This window comes from Mus musculus, chromosome 1 (genome assembly GCF_000001635.26).
Source record: "Mus musculus strain C57BL/6J chromosome 1, GRCm38.p6 C57BL/6J".
NCBI classification, from domain to species: Eukaryota; Metazoa; Chordata; class Mammalia; order Rodentia; family Muridae; genus Mus; species Mus musculus.
The window spans coordinates 23,089,564-23,111,562 of record NC_000067.6 but is presented as its reverse complement, the minus strand read 5'-3'; the positions used below and the strand labels follow the sequence as shown (position 1 = coordinate 23,111,562).

Below are 21,999 nucleotides of genomic sequence, written 5' to 3'. Positions count from 1 at the left end.
GCTTATTGCTGGCAGTCAGTGTCATGGTGAATGCTAATACAACTCTATACAGTCTAGAATCACTTGGAAAGGTGACCAAAATGAGGAATTGTCTACATCAGTTACATCAGTTTGGTCTGTAAGCATAACCTGTGAAGAATTTCCTTAATTGAGTTATTTGTGGTAGAGAGATCTGTCCTGACTGTGGGCAGCACCCTTTCATGGGCTGGGTCCTGGACTGATAGAAAGGAAAACGTAAGCTAAACACAGGCATTCCTTTCTTCTGCTTTAAAATAAATAAATAAATAAAAAAGAGATGAGGCTTTATTTGTGTGTATTCATGTGTGTATGTGTCTAAGTACATTAACATATGCATGCGCAAAAGTTAGATCTCTTGGAGCAGGAGATGTAGCCATTTGTGCTTTGTCCCTCCTGGGGGTGCTGGGATCCAAGCTTTGGTCTACATGATTGAATATCACAAAAGCTGCTGAGCCATTTCTCCAGATTCATTTCTACCCTTTGGCCATGGAGGCAATGTAAGCAGCTGTGTAAAACTCCCAGCACGGGGACTTCTTCAAAACAGTGGACTGTAACCTGTAATTGTAAGCTCATCTAAATCCCTCTTTACCTAATTCTTGGCAAAAGCCTGCAAGTCCTGAAGGCGACAGTCTAGGTAAGGACCGTCTCCAACCATATCTAACCAATGTCTACTGAGTCTAGAGTAGACAAGGAGAACTTTGGAAAGGATTTCAATGTAATGGAGGCCCAAATTTGTTTCTATGCATGGTAATTAATAAACATAACTATCTAGAACTATTACAATCAAATAAATTCAGAAAATACTGGGATAAAAAGGAATTAAACATGTATTCTCATGTTTCCCCTTAAATACTGATTCTCTCAAAAATTGTGCCAAGTCCACAGGGAATCTCTGAAATAAAGTGGAAACATGAAATGTTTCCTAAATACTACTGACTGCTTTTCTCAGTAAGCATTTTATGAGTCTAGTATTTTATGATGGATAGATATTTAAGGAAATGCTGATCTAAGAACTTTTATCTGATTATTCAGTAGCCTTTTAGTTTAGAACTGTTTCCTTATTGTTAACCAAAAATTTCATATTGGTTTTGAATAATTATAGCAGAAATCCACAAAACACTTATAACTGAGTATATAGAGAAATTATAATACTAAAAATATTTCTAACCCAAAGGAAAGAGGTAAAATAATTAAGCATTAATAATAGAAATTTATAATAGAATGTGTGTTATGTTCTCATTTTTAAATTTCCAAATAAAATTTAAGAACATGTCTTTATTTAGAAATAGAATACACAAGGACAAATTTCACCTCCCACCTCACCAGCCATCCAGTGGCTAGGCCTCTGCCAGAATTGCAGCAGACTTCAGCTGCTCAGCTGCAAGCCACACCAGTCAGAAGAATAGGTGAGTGACCAGTCTGCCAGATGAACTGCTCCATTCCCTAGACTAGGTTCTAAAAGACACATTCCAGTCTCCCCCTCTCCCCTTACCACCTGTCCCTTGGAGTGGGACCCTTGCTTCCAATTCTGGCAGACGCCATCTGCTCAGGTGCAGGTCACAGCAATCATAAGAATAGAAACACCCCAGCCCCCTGCTTGCACTAAAGGCCAAGCTTGTTGCCAGAAGTCAAGCCCCCAACCCAGCCAGAGACTCCCTAATGGATCAGAGGTCAAGCAGGCCACCAGAAAATCCAGCCCACAAAGACAAGAGGAATCAGAAACCAAGGAACAAAACACCCATCCAACAAAGACAAACTCAAAAATCTGCACCTAGACATATAATGATCTGAAACCCAGATGGTTAAATACTAGTGTAAGAACACAATCACCAACAGCCAGGAAAATGTGGTACCACCAGAGTCCAGGGATCCTGTGACTGCAAAACCTGAATATTTCAATGCAGTAGAAGCACAAGAAAATGATCTCAAAACCAACTTTATGGTTGGTCATTTCTTCGGTCTCTGCTTCATCCCCAATCCCTACATTTCTTGTAGACAGGATAAATTTTGGGTTGAAAGTTTGTGGGTGGGTTGGTGTCCCTTTCACTCCAATTTCCTGCCTGGCAGCTTCCCTGGGCTCCATGTCCCCAGTGCTTTGAGACACAGCTAAGGACACTTCCTTTGATTCTCCTGAGCTTCCTTATCTCAGCTTTTCATCTCTTCCTGGAGAAGTCCCAGCTGTGGATGGGCCAGGTGCTTTTTGTATTTTTATGCTAATTCAGGTCTCTTGGGAAGGGTTGCAGACAAGGAGTGAGCCATGTACTCAGGTGACTTCTTTAAAACCAATCCCCCAATGAATAAAGGAGCCAATCAGGACTTCTGGGTTGGATGGAGGAAGAAAGGAAGCAGGAGGGAGTTAGGTCCTTTTGGAGGGGGATAGAGTGAGGACAAGATGTAGCTACGATTGTCTCCCAGTTTCAATAGCATAGCCATTAGGATTCGCCACTGGAGGATTTAGATTTAATAAAGCTTACCAGATTAGGATTTTAGTTGCTGCGCCCAGCAACTGAGTTACTGTCATTTCTGAACTAAGTTTGTGTTGTGTTTTCCTTCATGTGGTGGCTCATCCTGGTTCAAGAGAGAAAGGTACAAAGCAAGGGTTTGCCTGAGGTGCACCACAAAGGCCGTGGGGGATGTGAAGAACAGGGTTGGTGTGGTAGCAATCCACCAGTGGAAACTTAGCAAGCTGGGTGGAAATGTTTCAGGAGCTCCGGGCCAGAGAGTCTCCACGAGATAAAATAGGTCAGCCATTGCCTGCCAGTGCATGGCTGGCCAGGCCCACAGAGCAGAGAGTTGCCCGCACAAGCGCAAGAACGTGCCAGTTTTTTAATATTTCCCGCAACATGTCCCCTATATCATAGGTTGCAGATTTCCATTCTCATGGCCATATGACCATCCTCCCTGTCCCTCCTCATACTCTACCCTGAGCCTCCACTCCCTTCCTAATTTCCTCTCCCACCAAGTTCCCTCCCTTCATCTGCCTTCCACGATCACTCCATACCCCTTTTCAAGGATGCTTGTGCCTTCCTTCCTGTCCAGCTTCCTTGGAACTGTGGCATGTAGCATGGGCATCCTGTATTTTATGGTTAACCTATGAGTTCCACTTATAAGTGAATATATAGTTTGCATGTTCTTTTGGGACTGGGTTACTTCACTCAGAATGATCCCAACTTGAGATCCATTCTATGTTTGAGCACCAATCCCTTACACTATTAATGATACTCTGCTATGGTTTCAGATTGGAGTCTAGCATGGCTGTTCACTGAGAGGCTCCACCCACCAACTAACTCAGAGGCATACCCACAGCTAAACAATGGATGAAGCTTGGGGGCTCTTATGGAAGAATAGGAAGAAAAATTGCAGCTCCCCAAGGGTATAGGAACTCCATAGGAAGACCAGCAGAATCAACTAACCTGGACCCTTGGAGCTCTCAGAGACTGAACCATCAACCAAAAAACCTACCTGGACAGGACCCAAGCCTCCCTGCACATATGTAACAGATGCACAGTATGGTCTTCATGTAGGTCCTGAATAACTGGAGCAGGGGCTATCCCACAAAAGCTGTTGCCTGCATGTGGGCTATGTTCTTCTAGCTGGGCTGCCTCGTCTGGTCTCAGTAGAAGAGGAATCACCTAGCTTCACAGAGACTTGAAGTGCCAGGGTTGGGGGAAACCCAGGAGAGTGCCACCTGCTCAGAGAAGGAGGAGAGGGAAGATGGGAAAAGGAATGTGGAAAGGAGTGACTGAGAGGGGGGCACTGAGCAGGATGTAAAATGAATAAGTAAAAGAAAATTAATTTTAAAAGACCAGCCTTATGAATCTGACAGAGGTCTTTAAAGAGAAATGAAAAAGTACTTTAAAGAAATCAAGGAAAAGAAATAAAAGTTGGAGGAAATCAATAAGTTCCTTAAAGAATGCCAAGAAAGCCAAGAAAAAAACGAATAGTTGAAGGAAACTATTCAAGACCTGACAATGGAAATAGCGACAATAAACAAAATACAACCTGAAGGAATACTGGAGATGGGAAATCTAGGTAAGGAAACAGTAACCATATATGCAAGCATCACCAACAGACTACAAGAGATGGATCTTACACGCGTTCTCGCGACCGGCCAGGAAGAACACAACAAACCGGAATCTTCTGCGGCAAAAGCTTTATTGCTTACATCTTTAGGAGCAAGAGTGCAAGAGAGCAAGAGCTCTATTGCTTACATCTTTAGGAGCCAGAGCGCAAGAGCGCAAGAGCGCAAGAGCGCAAGAGAGAGAATGGCGAAACCCGGTCCCTTTTAAGGAGAATTATCCTCCACCTAGGACGTGTCACTCCCTGATTGGCTGCAGCCCATCGGCCGAGTTGTCGTCACGGGGAAGGCAGAGCACATGGAGTGGAGAACTACCCTTGGCACATGCGCAGATTATTTGTTTACCACTTAGAACACAGGATGTCAGCGCCATCTTGCAACAGCGAATGTGAGGGCGGCTCCCCACAGATGGAAGAAGCAATCTCAGAGTTGAAGATATAATAGAAGAAATAGATTCATCAGTCAAAGAAAATGTTACATGTAAAAAAATCCTGAACACTAAACCTCAAGGAAGTTTGAGACACTAAGAAAAGATTAAATCTAAGAATAATAGCAATAGAAGAGGAAGAATTTCAGCTCAAGAACTCAGAAGATATATTTAACAAAATCATAAAGAAAAATTTCCCTAACCAAATGGAGTACATACCTATAAAGGTACAAGAAACTCACAGAATGTAAAATAGATAGGACCAGAAGGAAATCTCCCCCAATAATAATCAAAACACTATATATACATGGAACAAAGAAAGAATATTGAAATCTGCAATGGAAAAAGGCCAAGTAAAATATAAAGGTCAACCTATTATAATTACACCTGATTTCTCATCAGAGATCTAAAAACTTGAGGGCCTAGATAGATGTTTTGCAGTCTAAGAGACCATGTATGTACTATACTCAGCAAAACTTTCAATCAACATAGATGGAAAAAACAAGATATTTCATGACAAAGTCAAATTTAAGCAATATCTATCCTCAAATTCAGTGCCAGAGAAAATGCTAGAAGGAAAACTTCAACCCAAGGACATTAACTACACCCATGAAAGACAGGCAATAAGTAATCTCACACCAGGAAAACAAACACAAAATGACTGACGATATTACAGTTCTTGCCCTGATCTTTGAGCTGGATTACCTGCAGATACTGCCAGGAAGTAGAAAGGCCTCAGATTCAGAGACTTTAGCAGACTTAGGGGTTTTTGTTTTGTTTTTGTTTTTTGGTGGGGGGTGGTTGAGGCAGGGTTTCTCTGTGTAGTCCTGGCTGTCCTGGAACTCATTTTGTAGACCAGGGTGGCCTCGAAATCAGAAATCCGCCTGCCTCTGCCTCCCGAGTGCTGGGATTAAAGGCGTGCGCCACCACGCCCGGCTGCAGACTTAGGTTTTAAGCTTCTCCGAAAAGAAAGAAAGAAAAAAATTCCTTTAGCAAGTGGTGCTCATGTGCGTGCCTGTCTCTCTTAAGTGTATTCGCTACAGTTATGTGTTTAGACACCATTTCATCTGATCTTCCAGACAGTTCATCTGCTGTAGCCATCTCTCTTGAAAGGCAGTTGTGTAAAACCAACATGATAAATGTACATCTGTATGTTAAAACACACTTTTATTAGAAATATAACACATGTTCATTGCAGAAAACATGAGAAGCAAAGCGAACTAACAGGAAAACTTAATCTCCCGTGGCTCATGTTGTTTCTCATTTCCTTTCCTGTGTCTGCTTTGCAAGGATTCAAAGGTTGTGAGTCGGGGATCAGCCTGCTTTTCTCCTACTGTGTCAAAGCAGCTGATCTAGGAAGCAAACACTTACTGAATACATTGCATTGACAGGATGAAAGCATGGCTTTTATGTTGACCTCTTTAACTTTTTCCTATTTGTGTCCTGTTGATTCTCTTCCTGGTCTCTAAAATGGCTCTCTTTAAACGTGCCACCCTTGCTTTGTCCCCCGGCAAAGCTTCGGCTTACCACTTGGCTCCTTATCTTCTTAGGCTTTTTTTTTTTTTTTTTGATCCAGGACAGACTTTTTTTCATATGGACAGGCCTGGAGGAATCTTCCATTTGTCTCTACAGTTTTCCATAAAGGGAAGCCAAGACAACACAATAAATTGCCTCAAAATAACAGCAATTATTCTCTGAGTTGAGACCAGATTCTACTTGAACCTGATTGCCGTTATCCCAAAATGCCACACCGATAACCCGACCTTATGGATCGTCTTGAGATCTTCCTATCCACATGCAGAGGAGTCCACTTGAGGAGGAGTTAAATTTCTACCCCTGATTCAATGTAGAAGCCTTGGCTTTCCTGATCCAAAGGAAGACTCATTCAGGTGTGCAGGAGTCCTTCCCTGCTGACTCTGCAGAGAAGAGCCCCAGGGGTCATTCTCACAGCTGTCACATTGGCATCTGTTGGCTTAAGTTTTTCCTCCCAGAAACCTGTAACTTGCTTTGCTAGCATCCTTCCCAGCTTAACTTATTTTAGTGTTAAATGTTCTATTACATAAAGGTTGGGTAGCATCGATATTCTTTTGTGTGTGCCAGAGCCTAATTCTTTATCAGTTGAATTACCTACAAAGGAGCTGAAAGAGCCAGCAGCAGCCATCTCTACACAGCAATTCATGAAAGAGATGGCCTCTTTTCTTTTCCTTTTTATGGCTCCCAAACCCCCTATTAGCACTTGAAAGTACTGTGCCCATTGTAATAGAATTGGATGGTTTTATACTAATTAGCGTTATTTTGGTGCACAGTGCCACACACAAAAAAGTCTTAAAATTAGTATTAAAAATTTGTACATTGGGAGATAGAGTCTCATGTGGTGTTTTCTTCCAGCCTGGGAAGGCAGGGATAATGTACCTTCCATGGTTATCTTTCATTTTCTGTTCATTGTTCAATGTGAAGCTCTGAGTCAGCACAAGTCCAATTCAGATCAGGTATCTCTCTCTCTCTCTCTCTCTCTCTCTCTCTCTCTCTCTCTCTCTCTCTCTCTCTCTCTCTCTCTCTCCCTCTCTCTCTCTCTCTCCCTTCCTCTCTCCCTCCCTCTCTCCTTCTACTCCTCCTTTCCCTTCCCACTCACTGTACAAGATAGGTTATAAATAAACCATTCAGGGATTTGCAGAGAGCATTCTAACTATCCATGTATTTCAAATCATTTCAATCACAGAGCCTCATATATGCTTCACCTGCATGCTTGACATACAAAATTACACATCTTTATTGGATACAACATTTTTTTCTTTTTTTTTTTTACTGATTACTCTTTTTTTTTTAATTACGTATTTTCCTCAATTACATTTCCAATGCTATTGGATACAACATTTTTTTTAATATAAATATCTTGTCTTTTTATTTTAATTAGGTATTTTCTTCATTTACATTTCCAATGCTACCCCAAAAGTCCCCCAAGCCCTCCCCCCAATCCCCTACCCCCACTCCCACTTCTTGGCCCTGGCGTTCCCCTGTACTGGGGCATATAAAGTTTGCATGAACAATGGGCCTCTCTTTCCACTGATGGCTAACTATGCCATCTTCTGATACATATGCAGCTAGAGACACAAGCTCCGGGAGGTACTGGTTAGTTCATATTGTTGTTCCACCTATAGGGTTGCAGACCCACAACATTTTTTAAAAATATATATGCATCATAAAATGTCAAGCGAGCTGACAGGCACTCACTTCCATGCTTACTCACGTTGAGAACATGTGTAGGTCCTCTCAGTGACTTTCAAGTGTACAGTCCATTATTGATAACTGAAGTAACCAGGCTGTACAATGACTGTCTCTTCAGTTTGGATGTTGAGAAAGATTTCCTATAGGCCTAAGATGTTATCTTATGACATCTTTAGCTTTTAGATTGGTGGATGCCAGTAGCATAAAAAGTTAATAAAGTTCTAAATGGTTTTATCTATGAGTCACACGATGTTAATTCCAACACAGAGGTAGGCAACAACTAGCTGTTCCAGAAGGCTAGAGATAGCCCAAGATAAAGTATCTAGCCTTTGTACCTGCAGAGTTACAGCATGGAAATTCTAATCAGCCAATCAGTCTCTGCACAGTAGAGGACCAGGTTGGGGGTCCATCACACGAGAAGATGTTCAAGAGTCTGAAAGAGTTTCAGGCCTTGTGCAAGGAAAGTAGAATTTATTCTCCTAATGTCCACATTGAGAGAGTAGAGAGGGGAAGGCAGGTCTAAGGAAATAGGACCAAGGTCGCTGACCTTCCCAATCACACAGCAAAATATGTTTTCTTTTATTTCTGGCCCAAACATGTATTGAAAAAGCTCTAAGGACATTTCTGGGTAAGGAGCTTCTAAAAGCACAATGGGGCCTGGAGATTCTGCTAAATAATACAGTTACTTGTTCTGTTTGCAGCCCTTCTGTGTGGGATTTTGCCATCTGGAAAGCTGGATTTCCAGGAGGTAGGGAACTTGGTTTTTATGAGCCCGTGAGAAAAGAAGAGATGGTGGCCAGGCCTGTGGGGTACCAGAACTGTGTGACACAGAAACTATCTGAGAACTACTGTGAGAGATGAGCTTCGGGGAGGTATAGGAATGACAGAAGAGTGTTGGACCTCCTAGAGTTCCTAGTACAATCACGTCCATTTTATGTTAGCACTCAGCAGCCCAGCAATTCTGCCGTGGCTGAGGGTGCAACCTGATCCACCTACTCCACATGGTGGGCAGCGTCAGATGCAGGAGCAACACGGAAGTGCTCTCTGTTTTTGATCAGAATCCAAGACTTGCCATCACAGGTATCCAGGCTGATTGGGGTTCTTGATAGTTTTCTATTTCAAACCTGCAGCAATTCTTTGTCTACTGTTAATACTCTCTAACATTCATAACTTTTTGAGAAAGTTATAGGATGTCCAGGGCCTACCTATCTACCTCCTCAAACTCTTTTTCAAATTGACCTTTAGTTTTTGATGCTTTTAAATTCTTAAAAGTCTTTGCTGGATCTTTGAATACACTCATGGCATCCTGTTTTTGCTATCAGCTTGTATAACTTACTGTTGATGATGATGATAATGTTGAACAAGAACAACTGCACGCAGTATAGCATTTATACTTCGTTTATGGTATTCATTTGGCAATCCCCCTAGTAGGGAACATCATGAACCACACTAGGGCAGCTGCTCCCCAGGGCCAGAGCTTGAAGCCACGAGCCAACCTGAGCCAGTGGTCAGCCGGGGAGGAGGAGTGGGGGTGGGGTCCAGGAGGCAGCTGCGCAGGCTCATACGTGGCCCCAGCGGCCGCCATGGCGGACAGCGGCCCCTCGGGGGGGCCAGCTTTGACTGATCCAGGCCCCGAGCCAGGCAGTGCCAACACAGGGCCCCGAGTCTACTTCGAGAGTCCCCCTGGGACCCCAGGCGAAACCCCTGGCCCCGGGAACAACCCGGATAAAGATGACCAGGTGAGACGGCCACATAGGCCAGATAAGATCATCGTCAAGTACGACCGCAAGGAGCTACGGAAGCGCCTCAACCTGGACGACTGGATCTTAGAACAGCTCACTGGTCTCTACGACTGCAAGGAAGAGGAAATCCCAGAGCTCGAGATCGATGTGGACGAACTCTTAGACATGGAAAGCGACGATACCCGGGCTGCTAGAGTCAAGGAGCTGTTAGTTGACTGTTACAAACCCACTGAGGCCTTCATCAATGACCTGCTAGACAGGATCCGGGGCATGCAGAAGCTGACCATACCCCTGAAGAACTAAAAAGGTACTGACTCGGATGACCGTGGCTCCCGCAGGACAATCGCTGTCCCCCAGTCTCCTAGCAATAGCGATACTGGGAGACCCTGCAGCCAAGCCTGGTGCCATGAGCAGGGATCCTCTTGTCCCTGCCTAGGGGCCACTTCCCCGCCCTCAGTTTTCCATTTTGGCTTTTTAATTTTACTTTTAAAAATAATTGTTATTAAACTGATGGGACTTTAAAAACGAAGAACTATACTAGGACCGTAAGTAGAGAATTGTAACTTTGGTAATTAACATACTTTTCCCCTGATCTCTGTGAGTCACATCACCTGAAACTGCTGAGTTGGACATCATCAGCAATGTGCGGTCCTTTTTCTAAGTGAAGCCTCCTCCAATTTCTCTAGGGATTAAGGAGTAATACATTTTAAAAGTATGACTGTCAACAAGCGAATCATACCCGTAAAAATGCTAATTTCATTTGTTTGGTTGATCTATCAATTGAGTAGATTTGTAAAATGAGTCTATGGCGCGATGGTAGAAAATGCTGAAGGACAGTTATACTCTTGTCTTCAGGGAGCAAAGCCTAGTGACATGCGACCAGGGGAGAAAGTACACACGCAGAAGAGGGAGGACGTAGAACGAAGGACTTGGGGCTGCTGTCACCCCTTCTTTTCTCTGAAGGGGGAGTTCAAGTCATACCCCTTCCCACCTCAGAGGATGGAGAACCAAGAAATCGACCCTTCCAGGACCCGGAGCTTTTCCAAGGCACTTCCTGCTAGGCCTAACTTCCACCAGGCAGCCTCGCCTAGTTCAGTGCCTGGCTAGTAATCTCCAGCTGGCTTTGAGGCTTGGCCCATCATTTCCCAATCCACAGCAAGGACCTGTGCTCAAGCCAGGATATCGTCCCAGGCTTGCTGGAGTTAGTAATGTACCAACGTTTCAGCACAGCCTGGAGCTTTTAAAGACATTGAAGCTGTTTTCCCTCTTGCTATGGAGACACGGGAATTGGTATCCTAAATCTTTGGGTTTGAATTCCGTTCTCATCACTAGCTCAGCAAGTCCAGACAAGTCACATAACCGTTTCAAGCCTCTGTTTTGCTCCTGTTAAATGGCAACAATAAAAGCAACTCATACAGTGAGAAGTTACCTCCAGCACACCAAGAGCTAGCTACGATTCCATTTCTTCTCTGTTTCCCCCCTGCCTCTTTCTTACAAATATGTTACTTTTGGCTCATTTTCTTCACTGAATGGGGACAAGGAAGATAGTAATAAAAATGTACATTTACAGTTGTTTAAAAATAAAATTAATAAGCCGAAACATGTTAAACAAGATCCATGATATTAAATACTTGGTATTGTTCTAATAGATAATTACATTCATTGGTGTTCAGATCTGGAGCCTTGACTTTGGAAGCAGAGAAATAGAGCCTCTCTTTTATTTTTCTCTAGACACCAAAAGGTAAAGAAAAACTCCATCCAGAACTACCATACCCTTCAAGATATTCACTATCAACTTCCAATCCCCATTCTGGTCTCATCCCCTATACACTTTTTGTTGGAGCAAAGGAATATATAGAGATGTTTGCTTTGTCATTAAGTGGGGCCTAAAAGGCACTCAGGAGACATCTGAGCATCTCAGCTGACAGAGAGCTCTCTAAATGTTTGTAATTTGAGGTGATTATTGGGCCTTGTGTTGACAGCTTTTGAAATCCATCTTCCACTCATTTCAAATGAGGCTCCAACACCTGTTAAGTTTCATGATAAGTGCACATTCTGTCTTCCATTGGCACCAATCCCTCCCTCCAGCCTGAGCACCTGCTGTGTAAGATCTGGTCAGGAACAGGCCTGGACAAGCAGTTTACAGGCATAGAAAATCATTCCAGCTATTCAATGTATAGTGTGGTGTGGTGGTTTGAACATGCTTGGCCCAAGGGAATTGGCATCATTACGAGGTATGGCCTTTTGGAGTAGGTGTAGCCATGTTGGAGGAAGCACATCACTGTGGGGGTGGGCTTTGAAGCTCTGCCCCATGAGGAAGAGTCAGTTTCTCCTGGCTGCAGTCAGATCAAGATACAGAACGCTCAGCTCCTTTCACACCATGCCTGCCTGAACACAACATGGTAAGCATGCTCCTGCCTTGATGATAATGGACTGAACCTCAGAACCAGTAAGCCAGCCCCAGTTGAATGTTGTCCTTATAAGAGTTGTCTTGGTCATGGTGTCTCTTCATAGCAGACATGTGGACATAGAATCCAGTGATGTGAATTCATGAGGCAGGGAATGTAAAGGATTATACAGAATGAAAACATCATACAGGATGGTCTTTCTTGCCGTTTGAAGGAAGCTGGATTTTCACAAAGTTGCGAAAATATCAGGCAAGTAGTGAGAGACATGTCTTCTTCCCTCTACCACTTCCAAAATTTCCCTTAACTGCCCTGAAGCTCACACCATATGAACTTTTGAGAGGCAAAGCTTAGAGATTCATTATTCTCATGTCTAGCCTAGGAAACAGTTGCCCTCCTGTAGGAAAAGGCTGTTTCTTTTAACTCTCTGTCTTTGTCTGTCTCTGTCTGCCTGCCTGCCTGTCTGTCTGTCTGTTTCTCTCTCTCTCTCTCTCTCTCTCTCTCTCTCTCTCTCTCTCTCTCTCTCTCTCTCTCTCTCTCTCTCTCTTTCTCCATCACTTGTTTGGCATCAAAGAACGGGGTGATGATAAGGTTGAAGAGAAAAAGCATATTTCTACTGCAAGCAAAAATATTTTGAAATATTTGGATGTCAAATCTTCTTGGTTGCCAAATTCCTAGTTCAACTCTCACTTTATTTTCCCTTAACTTGAACACTTTTCTAAAGACAGAAAGCAGGATGCTATAGCCTAACCTATAGTGATAGATTCTGTGTCATTGGCTCAGGGTTTAGGTTAAAACAGATTAGATTTTGGCCATATGGTTGGTGGGGAGTGGAAGAATTGGTCAAACTTAGTTTCTGGAAAGAAAAATTTGGAATGGGGTTGAGGAAGTGGGGGGATGATGAAGGATGGAAATGAGAGCTAATTCCCATGTAAAATCTGCAGCAAGACTGCTGGTTGGATATGGATACTTGCCTCCTAAATGTAGGCAGACTGCGGCGTGTTTTAGATGCAGGGATTACACAATCTGTTACAACATAAGCTCAAAATGGATTTTCCTTGTGGGACATGTGTGAAAAACTCCTTCCAAATTTAAAAAAAAAAAAAGAAAGTGGTTATAGTTAACTGCAGCATACTTTAACAGAATAGAATCATAAAAAAGGTTGGCTCAGGTCTTTTCCCCATACAGTATGTTTTCCCCAAACAAGAACTGAAACCCGGGCTAGTGAGGTAGCTCAGGAGGTAAAAACGGTTGTTATGCAAGTTGGGAGACCTGAATTCAACCCCCAAAAGCCACCTAAAGGAGGAGGGAGAGAACAGATTCCCCAAAGTTGTTCTCTGACCTCCACATATATATGTTGTACTCTCGCCACCTCCTACATTATACATACATACACTAACAAATAAATACACGTGATAAACGTTTCAGATTTAATTTCTACACATCACATAGGAATGGTGCAGACTCTCTGAAACCAGCCAAATGCACATTTGCCAAGAAACAAGAGGAGAGCTTTGGCCCAAGTTCCTGAAACACTGTTTTATTGCCAATTTGAGGCCTAGGCACATTTTCTACAAAAGGCAAAAGTCTTTCCCTAAAGATTCTCCATGCTTACCCCACCTCAACCACTCACCAAGAGAACTTGGAGGTAACGTTAACTAATTTATAATTTCCAGCCACATTTAATTAGTTTTCCACCTCATTGCTGTTTACAAATGCTATCGCACATTGAGTAATGACTCCATGCTTGTTTGCCTGGTACAACTACAGCTTGAAAAAAGGCTAAAATACAAGAATTTAAACTGCTATTTAAAATACATACACACACACACACACACACACACACACACACACACAGAAGGCTTAACTCGTCTAAGGTACCCAATCATGTAATAACAGCTTCCGAACTTAGGATCTATGTAACAAAGATCAATTTCTAGGCTGTACAGTGTCTGCTAAATTTTTGATAATATGCATGTGTGTTCTTTACTGGGTATTGATCTTCTTGCATCAGATCTCTGATAGTAGACACAATAATATATACTAATCAGTAATAGTAATTTTAAAAAGTTACCCACACTATTTTGAAAATATTTATTTTAATTGCATGTGTGAGTGTTTGCCTGCATATATGTATGTGCACCATGTGTATGCCTGGTGTCTAGAGAGACCAGAAGAGGACATTGATGTGAGTACTGAGAAACAAACTCAGACACTCTGCAAATGAGTACTGTCTCCTATCTGCTGAGCTGTCTCTCCAGTATCTAACAATGTAGATGTTTAAGCAAACCAATAAAAGTATCACAAAGTTTATTTCTAATACTAAAATGCAATACTTGCCTGTAGACAGGATTTTCTTAAGGCGATGTTCCAAGTATTAGGCTCATGTATATTCATGACATTGAAATTGCTGCCAATCATTACATTCATCTCTGGTTTCTGATTTACCTCCTGTAACACATACCCTGTCACAAACATTTTAGCCAGCTGTCTTAGGGTTTTATTGTTGTGATGAGGCACTATGACCATGGCTACTCTATAAAGGAAAACGTTCAACTGGGGTTGGTTTACAATTCAGAGGTTTGGTCCAATGTCATCATGGAGGAAAGCATAGCCTCATGCCCCAGTGACACACTTCCTACAACATGGCCATACCTACTCCAATAAGGGCACACTTCCCAATAGTGACACTCCCCATGAGCCTGTGGGTGCTGTTTTCATCCAAGCTACCACATCAGGTTCTCTAAGAACAAAACTAATAGGTTGAATGTACATATTCTAAAAGAATTTATTAAGTCAGCTTACTGTGAATTAGTAACAACAGTTGTATCACATCTGGGAGGCTGAGAAACTGGTAGTCGCTTAGTACAAGAGGCTGGATCTTGAGCTGTCCCAGTCTTGCCCCCAGTGTTAGAAGTTTTGGGGGAAGCTTCTGGTCCTTAGCCAGTGATAGAAGCTTGGAAAGACGGGTTCTGGTATCAGGGAGAAAGCAGCAACAGCCTCGGCAGCAACAGAGTACATCAACCTGGTGATAAGAGAGAAATCCAAACAAGCAAAGGGTAAGAAATCCGCCATCGGCAGAGCATTGGGTCTTCCACATCAATTAAGATAATCAGGCCAAGTTTTTGGCTGAGGCTCCCAGCTATGGTGAATCTAATTTATGGCAGGTTGACATTAAAACCAAATATCACACCACAATTTTATTAGATGTCACAAAAGACAAGAAAGGATTCTGTCTTCTTCAAACGAACAGCATACAATGAACATGGTTATGGAATACAGGTGGTGGAAAACTGGCCGATGATTTATGTGTGCTTATCTAGTTTTGCATAATGAATTTAGATTGTCATTAAACTCTTGGGCACATTGATGAGTACAATAGTCAATGAGGGAAGACCAGTTCTTTCCCCTTTCACAGAATTTATACTTCACGAGAAGCTGGGTATCTGAGATCTAGGCTATCGGTTTATATATAGTATTTGTGTGGTGGTATTGGAAGCTTGTGATATGGTTGAATCCAAAAGTTCTGGATATGGTGTATGCCTCGTGCCACCTGCATCAGGTAGAGAATCCCTGTTTTGTCTTTCTAGTTGTTTGTGCTCTGCAAAAGTAAACAAGTGTTCCCTCTTGGGGATACCGAGTTATCTGGGATGTTCTTCCTGGACAGATTTGAAAGGGTTTAAGGAGAGTTGTAGAGAAGAATTTAAATATCAATGAGTAGACAAGACCTGGAAAATCATTTTTATCTTCTAATTTGAGGTCTTAAGAGTTTTGATAAAGCCTTTAATTTAATATTCATTTAATATTTTTCACATTTTAAAATGAACCAAGACTGTTGTCTCTATCCACATTATAGGATTGTGATAGATCTCTGAATAATTTAACAGATACATAGTGATGTAAAATTGCTGAAGATAGCAATCTGCCTCACAGTTCTATTTTGCTTACTTATAGTTTTATATTCTAGAAAAAAACAATCATTTAAAAACCTCTCCAAATTTTGGGTTGTTTATACTTGAGAAAAAGTGATCAAATATAGACTCCTAAGTTCTCTTTGTTGTTTGTTTGTTTTTTGTTTTTTTGTTTTTTGTATAACTAGAGGGGAAAAGAACATAGTTGTATATGTTTTTAAGAGTAGTAGATCAAATTACAAGTTATGTGTAATAAAAATTTCCACTTTGTAAACGAAAGTTATATAGCTTTGGTAAATTTACATAATTCTGCATTTGTCAAACAAATCCAGTTTTAGAACACCCTACCTCACCAAGGGTTGTTGACTGGATTTAGAATCAGCTGGAGGACACCCAGCTCTCAGTGTGCTTGGGAGATTGTCATGTTTATCAGAACAGGTAAGACCCACCCTGAATCCAGAGAAAGCAAGTATCTCAGTTGAGGACCAAAGCGGCCAATGTCTTTTGTTCTTGAAGACATGATTTTCATATTGTCAATTGATCCCTTAAACTGTGACCTCAAACAAACCTCTCTTTCTTGAGTTCTTTAACCACATGTTTTGTTACAGCTACAGGAAAAGTGTCTACAATACAGCAATACTCCTCAAACACATTTGCTTTTAAGTTCCATCTTCCAGCTTTCACTCCCAAGGAACTCCTTGTGGCTTTTATGTTACTGCTATTGGAATATTGTTCACATGGATCAAAACCATTACTGGTCACCAGAGTCTGGGCCAGGTGTTTCCCTTAGAATTGCAAAAGAGCAACACGGCCATATTGTAGTAAAGTTACAGTACAAATTAAAGAGGGTTACATTGTCTAGATTGACAGTGGCCCATCAGAGAATAGTCAAGAGCCCTGATGATGGTTCATGGCTCCCTTTTGGGGGGTTCAGAAGGAGGAGGAGTTGGTTCCCCAGGGGCCATATTTTGAGTGGTTCTTATTTCCCTGATGAATTAGGTTGTACATTCCTTTGCCTGTTGTGCATATCTCTTCCCATAACAACGCCTAGTTACACACAGACATAAGGTGGTAAATATGAGATTCTCCTTATTTACCAATTTCTCCAATTTCTCCTTCATACTAAATGTACACAAAGGCAATTCAGGTTGGATACCCAGGTACATTGGGAATAACATTAATAGGAAATGTCTCAATTTGATTATTACCACAGGCAATGAAGTATATTATTGTTCTGAGATTAGAATATGTGTACCCCAATGCAGATAGGGCACAAAGGGGTTCTGAGTTTGCTAGAGACATTGTTTGGAGAGAGGTATATGTGCACATGTAGGTGCTGGAGATAGACTGCCAAGTGCATTTTTATAAGAGGAAATCACATAACCCAAAAGCAAATGAGGGCAACAAACTGCCTCCTATTCTTGCCTGCCCCCAAATACCCTGTAACCTTTAGTGTCTGGCCACAGTGTAGTATCATCAGAATCTCTGCACTATTGTACATTTCCTTCTTCATTTCTTTTCATTTCTAAGCAGTAGCTATGGGATGGAGGTTTATATCTGTCAGATACATTTGCCATTGCATGAATATTGGGATTTTTTTCTCATAGATGACCCATTTTAATCATAGTCCTGTAAGCAACCAACACCCAATAGTGCAGATGTGGTTTTTAGCTCCTTTGACTAGGTAAACTTTTTGGAGTAGAACTACTGGGACTCATAATAAACTTACTGTAATTATTTCAAGAAGGTGAAATAATGTCTCTACAGTAGTTGAATAATTTTACAACCTTACAAGCACTGCACGAGCATCCCAGTCTCACTCTATCATTTTTAGTATCCACCCTGTACATACATTTTATTACAGTCACCCCATGGGTAGACTAGTATCTCCCTGTGAGCCTCATGTTTCATCTTCTTACTATTGATAATATTGAATATTTTCACATGCTTATTAACTATTTGTTTGTTTCCTTTATTTGCCCAAAGTTTACCTGTATTTATCCTATTTTATTCTGTCATTTTATTGAAAATAAATTTATACAAAACATTTTGACCATCTCCCCCTCCCAGCTTCTTCCACATTCTCCCTACTGCCATACCTGGCCAATTTTTTGTTTGTTCTCTCCCTCCCTTTCTCTCTTTCTAAAAACATGAAAATGAACAGAAAAACACAAGAAACACATACACGAAAAAGTAAAAATGCATACTTGAAACTCAAAACAAATAATAAAAAAGAACAAATACCCTCTCCCCCAAGACCAATACCAAAACAAAGCACACTATAAAAAAAAAGTTCACAGAAATAGCACTGTTCATTTTGTATGGGCCAATTATTCGAGGGCATGGGGCCAGCCCCAGAGAGTGTTTGATATACGCAGTGTGACTTTATTGGAGAAAACTGATCTTTTCTCTGCCAGCTGGTGCCAGTTGCAGATATGTTCTTGCTTAGGGGTGGGCGCTCGTGTCCATTTCCCCCTCTCTGCTCTGACTTGAACCTGTGCAGGTTTGTGCTGCCGTTGCCTCCAGGATTTGATATATGCATCAGCTCTGTTGTATCAGGAAGAAACTGTTTCCTTGGAGTCATTTACCACCTCTGGGATTTACCAGTCTTTCTGTCTCCTCTTCCTCATAGATTTCCTAAGCCTTGAGGGGAAGGGTGTGAAGATATCTCATTTAGGGCTGAGTGTACCAAAGTCTTACACTGCATATTTCCCAGTTGTGGGTCTCTGTCTCTCTGTTAATTCCTTCTTACCACAAGAAGCTTCTCTGACGACGGCTGAGTGAGAGAGACACTGATCTACAGGCTTAGTAGAGTGTCATTAGTAGTCATTTGATCAGATGTCTCTTGAGCAAAATAATAGAATTAGGTTTTCCCCTAGGTGCATGTCCTATCTAGACACAGGTTCAGCAGTGTCAGACATGAGTTCCATGTCATCAATTGGGACTTACAGCCAATTAAGAAGTGTTGTTTATGCCCATAACATTTGTGTTACTATTGCAACAGTGTATCTTGCAAGTGTGTAGCTGTTGCACACAGCAATGTTTGTAGATGGGTGATATTGGTGACTACCTCTGTCCTCCAGTAGCATGAACTATACTTTCCAGCATCAGGCATGGATCCTAGTCAGTAAGCGTCTACTTAGGCACCAGCTATAATTCTCTGGGTTCAGTGACTTAACTGAGTGCTGTCTTCAGCAGTACAACCTTACCATCAGGTAGTTGAGAGCAATCAATAGCCTAGGCAATAGCTGAGCATGGGGCTTCTTTGGTTGGAGATTCAGTGGATGTAGCCCATTCCTGGTACTGGAGGCTTTACTTGGTGGAAAAAGATGTCTGGTTGGGAGCAGTCTCTCCCCTATTATTTGGTTACTACATTGGAATTTCTATATGTATATATTTTATTTTATTTTTTTAAATTTATATTATTTTTATTATTTCCAAACACCCTTGTATATGTAGTTATTTTTTAAAATATTTTTATTACATATTTTCCTCAATTACATTTCCATATATTTTAAAGAAGCTTCTATAGTATTAGCCTTCGCCTCAAGTAGTTGTTCATGTTATTTATTCCTCCATGTATTCTCTCTTTTACTCTTCTCACCCATTTCCCTCTTTAAGTATTCTATTTTAGTTCCCCCTTTCTCTCCACAACACTATATTCTATTTCCCCTTCATTGAACGATCCTCCCCCCTCAACAATAACCTCTGCGGTTATTTGTGTTCTAGCACACAGTTTGAAATTTTAAAAGCTGACATCCACACATAAGAAAAGAACCACATAGTATTTGTGTCTTTTGGGATCTGGGTTACTTCACTTGGGATCATTTTTTTCTATCTTCATTTACCTGTGTATTTCATAGTTTCATTTTTTAACAGCTGAATGATATTCCATGGTGTGAGTGTAACGTGTTTTCATTATGCATTGATCTGCCGAAAAATGGCTAATCTGTTTCTAATTTCTGTCTACTATGAATAGGGCGGCAATGAACATGAAGTAGGATGTAGAGTCCTTTGGCTACATGCCTAAGAATAGTATAGGTGGATGCTGAGGTGAATCTATTCCCAGCTCCCTCAGAAGCTGCCACACTGATTTGTACTCCCAGCAGTAGCTAGTGAGTGTTCTTCTCTCCCCTCATCCTCACCAGCACAAGTGAGCTGTTACTTGTCTTGATTGACATAAGATGAAATCTAAAAGTACTTTCAATGTGAATTTCCCTGATGACTTAGGAGGGTGAACATTTCTTTAAGTGTTTCTCTGCCCCTTAGAACTTTCATTGTGTAGTATAGATTGTATATGTTGTATTTTCATTTTATTTTGATTCTGAAAAAATTTCCTTCCCCCCTCTCTCTCTTCCTTCCTTCCTTCCTTCCTCTCTTTCTTTCCGTTTTTATCTTCCTTTCTTCCTTTCTCTCTTTCAGTATTGACCCATTTTTTTATTCAGAAGTGATTTTTCCAGTTTCTATACTGAAAAAATTTATGAGTTTATATACTGTCTTTTGCTTCTGTTGCTGATATGCAGCTGTAATCCATTGGGGTCTGATAGTATGTAGGCTGCTTTTTCAGCTTTCTTATATCTGTTGAGATTTGCTTTGTGTCCAAGTATATAATCAATCTTGGAGAATGTTCTATGAGCTGCAGAGAAGAAAGTATATTCTTTTGTGTTGGGGAAAATTTTCTACAAATATCTGTATGGTTCATTTCATTTATGACTTAATTTGACTGCAGTAATTCTTTGTTTATTTTTGTCTGAATGACCTGTCTATTGATGGGAGTAAGGCATTGAAGTCTCACACTATCATTGTGTGAAGGTCAATATGTGATTTTAGTTGTAATAGTCTTTCTCTTATGAGCTTAGTTGCCCTTGTTATTGGTGCAAAAATTTTTAGAGCTACAGTATTATCTTAATCAGTTTTTTATTTAAGGAGTTGTGTCTTTCCCTATCTCTTCTAATGAGTTTTTGTTTGAAGTCTATTTTGTCTGATATTAATATGGCTATACCTGCTGACTTCTTAGGTCTATTTACTTAGAGAAATTTCTGTCATTTTACTCACAGGTGATGTCTATCCTTGATGGCGAGGTATGTTTCTTGGATAAAGCAGAAGAATGAAGCTTATCTTCTAATTAAATCTGTTAGCATGTTATCTTTTCATTCAGTAACTGAGGCCATTCATATTGAGAGATATCAGTGAGCAAACGTTTATTGATTCCTGTATTTTGTTGTTATATTGTGATTTACCTCCCAGTTTTCTATTTCCTGTTTTTGGATTATTTATATCTTCTTGGGTGTCATTAACCTCTGAAGACTGAATTTTCCATCTAGTACTTTCTATAGGGCTGGATTGGTAGATAGAAATTGTTTGAATATATTAGGAAGGTTTTTCTTCCTCCATCTAGTGTGATTGTTAGTTTTGCTGGATATTGTAGTCTGGGCTGTATATCTGTAGTCTCTAAGAGTTTGTAGATCAATTCTCCAGGCCTTTCTGGTTTTCAGAGTCTCCACTGAAAAAGTTGTGTGTTATTATAATGGGCCTTCCTTTAGATGTGACTTGGATTTTCCCTTACAGCTTTTAATATCCTTTCTTTGTCCTGCATATTTAGTGTAAAACACTTTTTAAAATTGTTGTGGGGTATTTCGTTTCTGGTCATGTCTGTTTGGTAATCTGTATGCTTCTTGTACTTTATTATGCAACTCCTTCTTTACATTAGGAACATATCTTTTATAGTTTTGTTAAAAGCATTTTCTGTGACTTTATACTGGATTTCTTCCTTTTCCTTTATACCTATTATTCATACCTTTAGTCTCTTCTTATTTTCCAAGATTTCCTAAATGTTTTGTATCTGATTTCTAGATTTAACATTTTCCTCACCTGAGCTATCCATTTCTTCTACTTTGCCTTCAAGATGAAATCCTCTCTTCCATATCTTGCAATCTGTTGGTAAGCCTTACCCCTAAGGTTTCTGTTTGACAAATATACTAAGTTTTTCATTTCCAGTTCTTATTTCAGTTTGACTTTCATTAAGTGATTTTATTGCTTTGTTAAATTCTACTTTGTGTCTTAAAGTGTTTTCATTCAGTTCTCTGTGTGTGTGTGTGTGTTTTAAAGGTGCTCATTAAGGCTTTTGTTAGTATACTCTTTCAGATACTAGGACATACTCATAAGAGCTATTTATGTTGCTGTAGTCATAGTA

At 40.8% G+C, this 21,999-nt stretch overlaps 1 protein-coding gene across 1 annotated transcript; it reads left to right on the top strand.

Moving 5' to 3' along the window:
* The first annotated feature begins 9,309 nt into the window (after window positions 1-9,309).
* Ppp1r14bl (protein phosphatase 1, regulatory inhibitor subunit 14B like) lies at window positions 9,310-11,090 on the top strand. The gene has a single exon (NM_025746.2). The coding sequence runs from the start codon at window positions 9,332-9,334 to the stop codon at window positions 9,791-9,793; it is 462 nt and encodes a 153-aa protein (NP_080022.2). The 5' UTR covers window positions 9,310-9,331; the 3' UTR covers window positions 9,794-11,090.
* Window positions 11,091-21,999: the final 10,909 nt, after the last annotated feature.

Bases quoted from the DNA above. Each gene is read 5' to 3' on its own strand.
- Ppp1r14bl (NM_025746.2), top strand. From the start codon at position 9,332: ATGGCGGACAGCGGCCCCTCGGGGGGGCCAGCTTTGACTGATCCAGGC.